We start from the raw sequence: 14232 nt of genomic DNA, 5'->3' as shown, positions 1-14232 counted from the left end.
TCTGGATAAATTGATCAACTGTGTACAGTATTTTGTTAGTGTACTTACAGATATCTCTACCTCTGTTTCTATCTATATATCTAGATTTAATTATATCAATGTCTATATATTTATGCATATATATACACATATATGTCTATCTATAATGATTATTAAGCTAATAAGTTTTTTTAAAAAACTGATTATTTTATACTGTCAATTTTGATACAACTGAACCTGTAAAGACCATTAAAATGTTATTGAAGTATATAATACTTTAATACTATTTCTGTACTCTTATATTTATGATTTCTATACTATTATGATATGCTATAATATTTATGATAAATTATGATAACTCTAATATATGATATCATAACATTGTGATAATGTAGTAATAATGTGAAGCTTCTGGTAGACTTAGCACTTACTACTGAAATTTTATATTTCTGACAGTTCAGGAGTTTTAGAGGCATACCAACCGCAGTCTTACTTTTTAAGTCCTTCTGATAATTTCTAAACCCTTTCTCTTAAATAGATGGAGGGGACATTTGAAGAAAAAAGTGCAGCAATGGATTTTTTTTTCTTTTTTAAAAACCTGCTTTGCAAAGAAAATAGGAATTAAGACGCAAATCGGGTTAACTCTAACCTACATTTCAACAGATTCATTGCAGCATGTCTGGTTGTACTCATTCCTCCCTGTGGCCCCGCTCAAGCAATGTTCTTCTGAGTGTAAAGATTGTCTGTTTTTTTTTTTTTTCTTGGTTTTATATAAACATTATTTTACCTTTATAAACCAAACACTTAATGCTATGTGATTTTTGGTCTCTGATAATTTTCAAATGTTTGTTGTATGCTTTAATAATTATATTGCACAGCAAGTATAATATACTACCGAAACATTTTGGTTTTGTATGTAATTAATAAATGCAATAATTTTCCTTGAATACTAAAAAAAATATCTATTATAACACTTAAAAGGTTATAGTATCATTCCATGTCACTTAGCTTGGTTTACATAGCTGTGTCTTGTATGTTTTTATTTATGCTTGTGCTGAATAGATGTTAATGTTATATAGTATGATTTAGGCAAGTAATTATCTTGCTTTCTCAAGGATGATCTGTGAGTCATCAGCTCACAAATAATGTAATTAGTAACATTCAAAAAAATCATTGTAAGCATGCATTCACTGTGAGAATGGCAATATAATTCCAACTCACCACCATGCTACCTGTTGGAGCGCTTATATACCATATTATTAAGTTTAGACTTTAACATGAAAATATGTATTGCTAGGTTAGTGTAGGCTAATATTTTCATAGTTAGCTGTAGCCCTTATTTAAATAAGCATTATGTTGTCCTTTTCATAATCCAGTATTCTCTATTTTAACAGGTTGCTTCATGTTTTTAGTATATGTTATCACATGATTAAATAATCAAAGGAGGAATAAAGGAGACTGAGAAAATATAATTAGCCTATATATCCAAATCTTTATTAATAATTAAAACATTAACGAAAACTTCATTTGTCTTTCTTCAATAAATTCTGGTGCAAGTTGAATAATGTCACATTAAATAAACAATTTAAACTTCGGGAATATATAATCCATTTATCATAAAGAATGGGGAAATTTTCCATACCAACTACAAGTGAGTATTGGAATTTAATTCACTTACTGCCATAGTTTTTGAAAGAAAGGCAGGAGTCCTCCTTTGGAATTGCAAAAGAAAATGAATGAAGGGAGTGGGAAGAGGGAAAAACCTAAGATAATGAAGACTACAGTATCCCTAGTTTGTCAAGTGCTTCAGGATATCAAAATCTACTGGCAATTTTTGGAAAATATTCCAAACTTTTAACAATGTAACTTTGAAAATTAAAAAAATGCAAAAAAAAAAACCATTATTTTTTCATTTTTGAATTAATTTTGAAAGTAGTATCAATTTTAAGAAATATATGTTATGCCCTAAGATACGGATGTAATAAAATGATTGATAGAGCTACTTATTTGCCATAGCTAATTGTCAACCACCTTTTCAAAATAATTGGCCACCCTAGGACTTCTTAAAAGATGGTCGAGCAAATATTGATAATAGTTTTCTCCGAGTGTAATTTTCCTGTTTTTTTTAAAGTTATAAGATTCATTTCTATATAAAAATAAGCCTTCTTAAAATAGTGGGGCAAGAGCCATCTAGATAATATGATCTAGAACAAGCGCCTATAAATGTATTTGGTCAAAATAAAACAACTAAGCCTTTATACCAAATCTAAAAAGCTTGTTTTGTTGTAGGCTATCTGAAGTGGGGAACTGAGGAAGTCTGTTTATAAATAGACTATAGCACTGTCTTTCAGGGATCCTTCGGGTACCCTAGGCACTGAGAGAATGTGTACAGATATAAGACACTATATTAGGTATGAGAAGCGTAAGATCCGAATCTGCCCTCAATCAGGAAGAAGATAGTTGAAGTAATTCTTTTTTTTTTTTTTTTTTAGTTGAAGTAATTCAAACATTTACTATTAGAGAGATATCTTGGGTCTTTGAAAGTTGAATCTGGTGTTTGATTGATGTCTATTCAATTACGACCCTCTAACAACCTGCAGTGTCTCTAAGAATGAGCAGATTTTGGCATGAAAGCATTAATTTAAATATGTTATTATTAATTATTATCAAAAAACGACTCAAAGCAGAAACTAAATTTATAAACAAGAAGTGACTTGCCAAAACATTATTAGTTTATATTTTAAAAAGTGAAAAAATAAAGTGAAATGTGGATCTCAAGACATTTTCTTACAGTTAAAGAAGCAGGTCATTAAAAATAAACAAGAATAAAAATAAATCTAGGATGCTGAAACAACTTTGCTAATCCAATTAGCAATTTTATTTGTCATTCAAAGGTGATGTTATTTCAAATTCACAGAGAATTCTAAAGATTTTCATTTAAAGTCACTCTTCAAAAACTCATGCTCATCCCCTAATAAGTAACTATTTACATAAGTGAAATACAATTATGTTTATCATAAGTATGAGATAGTTTTTATTATGGAAAGCATAGACAGACTAGTGATGGTAACTCCTCGCTGAGTTTATTATTGTGTAATATATTTATACAAATTTGGAAGGCCTACTTTTGAAATAAAAAATAAATTATAAATAGAGATCCTAAACCATGGAATAATTTGGGTCACATTTCAGTTTAATTTAATCATTCACACATTTTATATTCAATGCTTAATCCTCTGATTAAACAAGAACTGATGTCACTAAAACAAAGGCAGATTTACAAGACTGTAGGATGAGCAGAAAAATCTAAATTTGCTAGTTGTTTCTATAATCACAGAAATAATAGCAAATCCACAATATATTGCTATACTTTAAATGCAAATTTTCTTTTTCCTAAAGGACACACAGGACACAGGGAGAAAAGTTTGCAAACCAAATTAGGAAACAGAATTTTCTTTTAGATACAAGAAACCTAGACCTCATTCTTTGCCAATGATACTGTTAAAGTTTCAGATGACAAAATGATGATTAGGTACAGTGTCAAGCCAGACAGTAAGAGAACTATTCTTTCATGCCACTTAAAGAAAAAAAAAAAAAAGAAAAAGAAAAAGAAAAAAGGAAAAAAAAAAAAATAGAGTAAGACTGGCCAGGGACCACTTTTGTCACTCTTTTCAGGAGAGATTCCCTGCATCATGCATTTAAGGGTAAAACACAGCGCAGAAGTGTCCCCGCGCAGGGAGGGCGCTCAGAGCGCGCATCCCAGGGATTCCACAAGTGCTGCCACGGTCCTTCGCACAGAGCTGAATACATCTCGCTATTTCCTCCGCAGGCAAATGACTCGGTTTAGGTCCCTTGAATAACGGGCAGATGGGATGCATGTGTCCGCTCGCTGGCTGCATCTGTCCCACTTGCAATAACCGTGCTCCACGGAGCACCCAGGGGCACAGCACACAAGTGCAGGGGTGACGCTCCTCCTGCCGGGCGAGCCTCGCCGTAAGGTGCCCCTGGACACCCGCAGCTTACCTGACGCGCTGCGACGCGGCGCAGAAGTTTGCAGGGAGCGGCGAGCGTGCAACTCCTCGGGAGCGCGGTTTGCAGCGGCGGCTCCAGCCTGCAAAGTGGGCTGCCCTGACATCGCGATCCCCTCCCCCGGACAAAGCTCGCGAGAGTTGGCAGCCGCCCCGGCCCTGGACGCAGCCAATCTGGACCTCCCGACATCTGTTCCGAGGCTCAGGGTTCCAGCGCCGTGGGGATCGGTCACCCGAGTAGGACCCGACTCCTGCTTCGGGCGCGGGCGCGGGCGCTGGCTGCGGGGCGGGGGGGGGGGGGGGGGGGGGGGGGGTGCAGAGCCTTCAGCTACCAGCAGCTGAAACGAATAGGAAATGCACGTGTTTTCCCTTTTAAATACTACCAGAACTTTTAAGGTGTTTTCCCCCCTTAAAAAAAAAGGAAAAAAGAAAAAAATATATATTTGAAACTGTTTGAAATATATATAATATTGAAAAATCTATATATTTGAAACTGTTTGAAAAAATATATATTGAAATATATATATATTTGAAACTGAAAAATATATAATATTGAAAAAATATATATTTGAAACTGAAAAATATATATATAATATTGAAAAATATATATTTTTGAAACTGAAAAATACATATAATATTGAAATATATATATATATTTGAAACTGTTTGAAAAATATATATAATATTGAAAAATATATATATTTGAAACTGTTTGAAAAATATATATAATATTGAAAAATATATATATTTGAAACTGAAAAAAATATTGAAATATATATATATTTGAAACTGTTTGAAAAATATATAATATTGAAAATATATATATTTGAAACTGAAAAATATATATATAATATTGAAAAATATATATTTTTGAAACTGGAAAATATATATGATATTGAAATATATATATATTTGAAACTGTTTGAAAAATATATATAATATTAAATATATATATTGAAACTGAAAAAATATATATAATATTGAAAAAATATATATTTGAAACTAAAAAAAATATATTAAAAATATATATATTTGAAACTGAAAAATATATAATATTGATTTGAAACTGAAAAATATATATTATATTGAAAAAAATATATATTTGAAACTGAAAAATATATATATAATATTAAAAATATATATATTTGAGGGATCCCTGGGTGGCGCAGCAGTTTGGCGCCTGCCTTTGGCCCAGGGCGCGATCCTGGAGACCCGGGATCGAATCCCACATCGGGCTCCCGGTGCATGGAGCCTGCTTCTCCCTCTGCCTGTGTCTCTGCCTCTCTCTCTCTCTCTCTCTGTGTGACTACCATAAATAAATAAAAAATTAAAAAAAAATATATATATATTTGAAACTGAAAAATATATATAATACTGAAATAGATATATATTTGAAACTGTTTGAAAAATATATATAATATTGAAATATATATATATATATTGAAACTGTTTGAAATTCTCCCCTCTCTTTCTAAAATAAGTAAATCTTTAAAAAAAAAAGAAAATGTCATTCTGATGACAGTTCCTTGGTTTAATAAGTGTGATTTTGTATGCAAATGTCAAATGTGCTCATTTTAAGATTTAAAGACCTAACGCATAGTTCTAAAGAAATTTGGTATTGAAATTCTTTGCACCTTCAATCTGTGCCTTTCATGTGGTTACAAAGGAGTGTGAAAGAGAAACTTGGAAACAAAGTAACTACTCTGGATAAAGGCCTGCAGATCGCTGCTCAGTTAGGTTAGCTGCCTGCAGGGCTCAGATCCCTGGGCCCTGGCAAGCGCGGTGCCCCGGGGGCATTCCAGGTCTAGGAGGGTCAGCACTGCTGATTTCCGACCAGGAGCCCCGCAGGCAGGCGGTCAAGTGTGATGAGAAGCCACAATTTTCTGGTCAAGACCAAAAAAGTACAATGGACGATCTCCACCAAACTTTTAAAAAGATACACTTGTCAGCTGGAAGAGTGTGAATTCTCAGGGATACATTTATCCCTTTCAGGCTTAGGGTCTTTGAAACCTTATGTTTGGGAAAATGGAAAAAAAAAAAAAAAAAAAAGACTTTTAATGCTTGATCTCTCAACGCAATTGCATTCTTTATCTCTTGCAAATGATAGCTTTCACTTTTAAATCTGTCACTTTTTGGTTCCCTATGGACCAATCATTAGGCATGTAAGTGTAGGTGAACCCATTTTTGTTTTTAATATTGTGCTAAAATTTCAAATAGGCACATATAAGAACTGCCATTTATTATTGATACTACCTTGTGCCAGTCATTATAATTGACAGTTACGTCTATTATTTTACTTTATTCCAAAAATACATTAATTAAATAGTACTAACCATGTTTTTCAGAGGGAGAAGCTAAGACTTATAAAGATAAGAAGCTTATATATTCCACCACTAGTAGTGGTTGGAATCAAAATTTTAACTTACATCTGTCTGATGTCTTTTCATGTTAATTGTTTCCAGGATAATCAATAGCCACTTGGGTCTTAAAAAATATATTTTCCGCAAAGATTGCTACGGAGGAGGTATTGGTACGGAGGGAGATAAAAAACCTCCCAACTACAATGATTTGTAATGTATTTAGAATATAGTTTAGATGATGACAACCTAGTCACATAAAAGTTACAAAATACATGGTCCACCTAAAGGCTTTTTAAAAGGTAGTACAGTGACAATTAAGCAATGCTTTATAAAGTGATAGTATTTCTAATGAAAACGTAGTCATTCTGGGGTGCCTGAGTGGCTCAGTGGGTTGGTTAATCATCTGACTTAGTTTTCGGCTTACATCGTGGTCTCAGGGTGGTGAACTTGGAGCTCTGCCTCAGTTTCCACACTGGGCGTGGAACCTGTTTGAGATTCTCTCTCCCTCTCTTTCTAAAATAAATAAATCTTAAAAAAAAAAAAAAGAAAGAAAATGTCATTCTGATGACAGTTCCTTGGTTTAATAAGTGTGATTTTGTATGCAAATGTCTTAATTCTCTCCAACACAGCTCTGCTGCAGTGTTTTCTGTGCTGGTGTGGCTTATTCTCAAATCCAGCAATTGTCAAGGGATGTGTTTGATGTTAGTGAATTTTGGCAGAGCATTTTGCATACTCCTAATATCAACTGCCCACCAGGTAAAATACATCACATATATACACAGATTTTCTTTTCATCAGTAAATAAGAAGCTAAAGAGTAAAAGTAATCTGCGACAAGTAGATTTTTATTTTAAACACAACATCGTGTTAAATGTGACGTGGCTGGCTGGCAATACCAACTGACTACAACACCTGGCAGTTTTTCCTCAGCTCAGCATTTGTGCCTCAGCGGACCACCTTTCGCTACTACAGCCCCTTTAGTTTGTTCTCTCTGATTTCTCAGCTATGCTACATTACCTGATGCATTATGTCAGTGCATTTCTTTCCTCTCAATTTATTTGAGGGTCTCTTTCTTTGTGGCTTGATATACAACAGCTGTTTTGCTCCTGTGACATCACCATTTAAAAAAAAAAAACAACATATATCCAGCAGACCTTGTAGGTCAAAGGTTGTTTGAGAGTCATGTTTCAGGGTTAGGGAAATGTTATTTTGCTACTAGTCACTCTGGATGATTAAGATCATGCTGTTACCTGTCAAGGATGCCTTGTAAGCGACACTGCTAAAATACCATAAGACTCTTGACACAGCATTAAACTGCTCAGATTTTGCAGCCATCTATGCTGGAGCTCAGGCCACACATGGTCTTATGGTCTCATTATGGTCTGGAGTCTATGCTCATTGTCAGCCTATCACAGTGGCTTTTTGCTTTTAAGCTTTTATTGTGACTTAGTTACCATTGGGCTGGTTGTTTTCTAGACAGCAACATTCAAGGAGATTTGAAAAGAATGAGAAATACTAATCCCATATTACAATTAGTCTTCCTTAGGCTTACTGATGTCACGAGATGCCCTAATCTTTTATTAATCCTTTGGGTTTTCTTGAAAAGAACAAGACCTCCTCCTAAGAAAATATGGATTGACATTTTACATATCACAGAGATGAAAAAGATCATTTGATGTATTTCATCCAGCCTTCTACAAAATATATGTACATAATTACAGTTATGTATAGTAATAGTCAGGAGGTATCATAATTTTGTTTCCTGTTTTAAAATGTATTTCGTTGGGATCCCTGGGTGGCGCAGCGGTTTGGCGCCTGCCTTTGGCCCAGGGCGCGATCCTGGAGACCCGGGATCGAATCCCACGTTGGGCTCCCGGTGCATGGAGCCTGCTTCTCCCTCTGCCTGTGTCTCTGCCTCTCTCTCTCTCTCTATGACTATCATAAATAAAGAATAAAAAAAAATTAAAAAAAAATAAAATGTATTTCGTGATATTAATTTTTACTAAATATTTAATGACTGAGTGATGTATTACAATGAGTATACCATAATTTATTGCACCATTTGTTATTTTTATGATAATTTTAGCTAACAACTACTATTCGCATACATTGTGCCAGGCACTTTAAATATGTTGGCTCATTTAAAACTCAGAACCACCTTTTGAATGAGAACAATTGTTATTCTTATTTTATAGTTGAAGAAATTCAACCACAAATGGTTTAAGTAACTTGCCAAAAATCATACAGGCAATAAAAATACTTTCTATTTTTTTTTTATATAAACACTATGGCAACTGGCATTTTTGTGTATGGATATTTAGGTGTAACTTTTGCTTATTTTCTTAATTTATTTTCCCAGAAGTGGAATAATTGAATATGACTAGTACAAAGTAGATTTTTTATTTTGCAATCTTCTGAGGCCCTCCATAGACCGTTTCCAATACTTCTGGCCAAAAGGGGAAATGTTCTTAATCAGAATAAATCTGATGAAGTCTCTGGAGCTGAGACTGTACATTCACACATGGATGTGACAGGTGTTTAAAAGTGGATTTCTGGACAGATTTTCAAGTGGGCCAGCACTGAATACAATGGAATTAAAGTGTGATGCCAGCTATATGGAAGTGCCTGCGGGTGATTAGAGATGCAACAAAGATCTTTTGAAGTTAAGGAAGACTGAATGATGAGGAGTCTGCAGTAACCCTGTGCTATTTATTTGGATATACAGGTAGTTTGTATAAAGGAGTTCTGGAGAGAAATTTATAGGCACCAACAATTTGGTTAGAGTCTCAAACACCAGACGCCAAGAAGATAATTAAAATCAAGAAAAAAACGTGGCTTCTGATGATATGTGGTACCAAACTGATTTTCATGGAAATCAAAGGAAATACACTCTGAAACTAAATCACACAGTGCTTGAGCAAAGAAAGGAAGAGAAACTCATTGTTTTAAACAGACACACAAAAAAAGAGAGCGAAAAGAAGCAGCACCCTTCTTTGTTTATAATTTCATTTATTGATATGGCTTAAATTTACTCTTGCCAAACATTTGATTAATCTTCTAAGATTAGGAGTAGGACTCTAGTCCTACTTTCAGAAAAGCTGTACATGAACATGTCACAGAATCAATCCAAGTGCTCTTTCAAAATCCTGATTCCTGGACCACATCATGGGCTTTGGCTTGAATAGATCTGCAGTGGGATCTTCTAAACAAGCCTCCTACTATCCATAAGAGACGCTGAACTCTAGGAAACAAAATGAGGATTGCTGGAGGAGGTGGTTTGGGGGGATGGGGTAACTGGGTGATGGGCCTTAAGGAGGGCATGGGATGTAATGAGCCCCGGGTGTTATATATAACTGATGAACCACTAAACTCTACCCCTGAAAGTAATAATACACCATATGTTAACTACGTTGAATTTAAATAAATAATTAAAAAATAATTAAATAAACTAGCCTCCTATATGAGGCTTATTAGGGAAGTTCCCAGGCCACACTCTAAGAGGCAGAGTCCCAGGGCTGGGCTCCTCAGGAAATTGTTATTCTATCATATGTATGGTTTATCTTTTTTTTCTATCTACTCATATGCAATTATACCTTTAAATTTAGGCTAATTTGGAAACATGCCAAATATAATATTTTGTAATATGCTTTCATGTAACTGATGCTATCAAATATTTCTCTTCAACTTCATTTTATTGCCTGTATTTTAATCATTTCTATGGATGGACTATTATTTTATTAACTCGTCTTTGTTGTACAGGTAGCTTGCTTTAAATTTATGATGGGAATAGTCATATAAAAATGGGCATTACAATTGTAACTATTTTTATACATTTCTTATATTTCATAGGATAATTACTTAAATCAGAATTGTTCAAAAGCTATGTAGATGGGAATCCCCAAGTGGCTCAATGGTTTAGCACATGCCTCGGCCCAGGACATGATTCCAGAGTCCCAGGACTGAGTCCCACATCGGGCTCCCTGAATGGAGCCTGCTTCTCCCTCTGCCTGTGTCTCTGCCTCTCTCTCTCTCTCTCTGGTCTTTCATGAATAAATAAATAAAATCTTTTAAAACAAACAAACAAACCACAAAAGCAATGTAGACTTATGACTAAGGCATATATGACCACTTACCTCCACAAAAATATTACCAATTTATATCACAAAATGTATTAATTTATATTTCCACTGCAATTAAGAAAATGTTTCTTTTCTAATGCTCAAAAGAAAATCAATTATTTTCCCTTTTCACTTGATAAAATATTACTATGTTTAATTCATATGCTTATTGCTATGATCAACTGTATATTTTCTTTTTTTTTAAAGATTGATTTGAGATAGAGACTATAGAGAGGGACAGAGCGAGAGGGAGAGAGAGAATTTTGAGCAGACTCCCCATTGAGCGTAGAGTCTGACACTGAGCTCGATTCTGCAACTCTGAGATCATGACCTAAGCTGAAATCAAGAGTTGGATGCTGAACTGACTGAGTCACCCAGATGCCCCACAACTGTATATTTTCATGAGTTTATTAGTTTTCTGAAATGTAACTTTAGATTACTTTCAAATATAGGAAAAGTTTCAAAACTGTGTAACGAACTCTTAGATACCTTTACCCAGATTCACATGTTAGTATTTTGATCCATTTTGAACATCATTTTCCCTTTCTTCATACATATATGAAGAAAGGGAAAATTATATTCATTAAATATATATATATTTATATATATACACGCATACATATATATATGATAATATGCATATATATGTATAGACACATAGGGGCCTATTATTTTTTCTGAATTATTTCAGTATTATTTGCAATCTCACCATTACTTATCCCTAAACACTCCTGTAAGATCTTTGGAAATATACCTGCTCTCTGGCTGTGTATATAACTGAGTTCAATCAGCAGTCTGACAAATAGAACACAGGCTAAACAGCCCTCTTACTGAGAGACAACTCTAACTTTAAAAAGGACAACCAATCAATGTAGAAGGAATCATATTCTAGAAGCAACAAGAGTTTGGCAAACCCTGATGAATATATTGAGTCAGGCACGGATGAACAATTGATATCAAAATCATTAGGTGTATGCTTGATGAAGAACTGGATATTTGATATTCCTGAGAAACCACACGGGTTACATTCAGAATTTCATAATTTAAGCAGGGGGGTCAAATTTAGCATCATGGACGGTGGGATCAATGGAATATGAGGCATAGAACAGTATCTAGTCTACCTAAAAAATAATTAAATTGAGTGTTTTATCAAGTTTTAAGATACGGCTTATAGTTTATATGAAATAAAGAAAATAAATGAAAAAATAAACTATATCACAATGAAGTAACCAGATAATCCCCACAAGTGGGATATTCAGGTCTGGTCATTTCAATAAAACAGTGAAGAAAGCTTGAGTTATGTAAGACTGGGTAACACTTAACTGACTTAATCAGATGCAGTGCATGGTGCATGCTAGGAATGGGTTCGAATATCAGAAACGATATCTGGGAGGTTGGTTTTGAAAATCTGAATAATTACTGGTGTTACATTAGATGAGAAAACTGTGGTGGAAATTCTTGATTGAAAGAAGTGAGTCGGGGCAGCCAGGGTGGCTCAGCGGTTTAGCGCCGCCTTCAGCCCAGGGTGTGATCCTGGAGACCCGGGATCGAGTCTCACGTTGGGCTCCCTGCATGGGGCCTGCTTCTGTCTCTGCCTGTGTCTCTGCCTCTCTCTCTGTGTGTGTGTGTGTCTCATGAATAAATAAATAAAATATTTAAAAAAAGAAGTGAGTAACAGAAGACTATGAAAATATGATGCTATTGTGGTTTGTGCACACACACATACACAAAGATTTGAAAGCCTAAGCATGTGGTGGTTGTTGCTGTATAGTGAGCATATATAATATTTACTTATAAATGTTTGCTTCTCTCTCTTTTCAAGTTTTCTGTAATGCAAAACTATCATTCCTATAATCCTATAATCATTATTTATATATAATCAGAAAGAGAGAGAGAGAGAGTCAAATTCAAATAAATAACAGTTAAAAAAAATTCTGCCCTGGACCTCATGCTCAGGTGATCTAACGAAATTTTAGCTTGCGTTAACTGGTTCAGCATATTGGAAAGGGGAAAGATTCCCATTTGATATTATTAAAATAATATAAACTTTGTGGCAAAATAAGTTAAAGGCAAAAAAAGAGAAAGAAAGAAGCTGCAGTTTGAAGCAAGGAGATTTTAGGGTAGATACAGGGAAAGCGCTAACAAGAGGGGAGCAATTTGGGGAACTGTCCTAGAGAGCACAAGTGCTGGGGAGTTGTGTGCATAAGAAAGACATTAAGGAAGGGATGATGTTTGTAGTGAGGTGTAAATCCCTCCCGAAAATCCTTGAGCTTGTTAGGACAAACTAACATTATTTTTCAATGATTCTGGAACAAATGTGTGTGTGAGTGCGTGTGTGTGTGTGTATGTGTGTGTGTGTGTGAGCAGTAGAGAGACACAGGCTGCAAAATATGCAGAGCGAGACCTGAGATGGAAAAGATAGAGATTTAAATCTCTAGGGTCAAATTGTTACACTTATTGGGGCACCTGGGTGGCTCAGTGGCTGAGCATCTGCCTTCAGCTCAGGTCATGAGCCCAGAGGCCTGGGATCAAGTCCCACATCGGGCTCCCCACAGGAAGCCTGCCTCTCCCTCTGCCTGTCTCTGCCTCTTTCTCTGTGTCTTTCATGAATAAATAAATAAAATCTTTTTTAAAAAAGGAAATGGGGTGGGAAATTGTAACTTTTGTTTTCTTCATTTCCATAATTTGACAAATTCCCTAATTTGCATATAACATGTTTAAATAAAAAATAAACTTCTTAAAGAAATTTGAGAAGCAGGAAGAAAATAAATGGAAGAAATAATGAAATACTACCTTTCTTCAGACTGGCCTAAAGAGATGTGAAAAGGAGTACACTCAAGTTAGTGTTCCTTCTGTACGCCCAGGTGTCCACATCTGCATCGATGTCTCCCCTCCCGGAGGTTGACCATGTGTCTGTGCAGGTGTGGTAAGATCACACCATGGCTCTGGTTCATGTAGAGAAGTGTCCATCTCCTGTTGGCCTCACATGCTGCATGTTCCATTGGTTATAACATGACATTCTCCTGCCTCTCTGGGCTCTGCATTTTCAGTCCTCTGTATTCTATATCTTCAAATCAGTTTGCCCCCACCCCCACACCTGAACTCATCATCCCATTAGTAAAAGAAGTGTTTTTATGAAGCATGACGGGAAATTATCTGGATGACACCAGAAGATTCTTCCTTCCTGTTTGGGGCTCCAAGAATTCACATCCTTTGCCCTGGAAGCCAAAAATGTGTTGGATCATGGAAAACCATAAATAAACAATGAAGGAGGTTTGCTTGGAAGTGCATTGTCCTGGAAGCTTTCATTGGTCAATGGCACCCACCATGTCAAGCAATGGTCCTACTCAAATCCTGCTCAGAGACAAAGTTCACAAAGATTTTATAGCCTGAAATGTTGTGAAGTTTTCCCAATCCCCTCCCATCAGGCTTCTGTTTTGCGTAGGGTTCTTGCCTCTTTTTAACCCATCACTAATGTTGACATCACATTAAAATCCAAAATTATTGTAACATGAGAGACTCCTAACTCTGGGAAATGAACAAGGGGTAGTGGAAAGGGAGGTGGGCGGGGGGGGTTGGGATGATTGGGTGACGAGCACCGAGTGGAGCACTTGACAGGATGAGCACAGGGTGTTATGCTATATGTTGGCAAATAGAACTCCAATAAAAGAGTATACAAAAAACCCCACAAAAAAATAAACTTCTTATAAAATAATTTTGATCATCATTAAAGCACATTTCGTACACT

General features: G+C 35.3%; 1 protein-coding gene across 1 annotated transcript in view; it reads right to left on the bottom strand.

Moving 5' to 3' along the window:
* The window catches only part of BCHE (butyrylcholinesterase), a 58672-nt gene extending 54409 nt beyond the window's left edge, over positions 1-4263 (bottom strand). The window contains exon 1 of the mRNA XM_041732066.1: positions 4003-4263. Within this exon, the coding sequence (XP_041588000.1) occupies positions 4003-4114 (112 nt within the window). The 5' untranslated portion in view covers positions 4115-4263. The remainder of the gene's footprint in view (positions 1-4002) is intronic.
* Positions 4264-14232: the final 9969 nt, after the last annotated feature.

This window comes from Vulpes lagopus, chromosome 17, assembly GCF_018345385.1.
Source record: "Vulpes lagopus strain Blue_001 chromosome 17, ASM1834538v1, whole genome shotgun sequence".
Classification (NCBI taxonomy): Eukaryota; Metazoa; Chordata; class Mammalia; order Carnivora; family Canidae; genus Vulpes; species Vulpes lagopus.
Note: the sequence above shows the minus strand (reverse complement) of the source record. Positions and strands in the feature narration are given on the sequence as shown.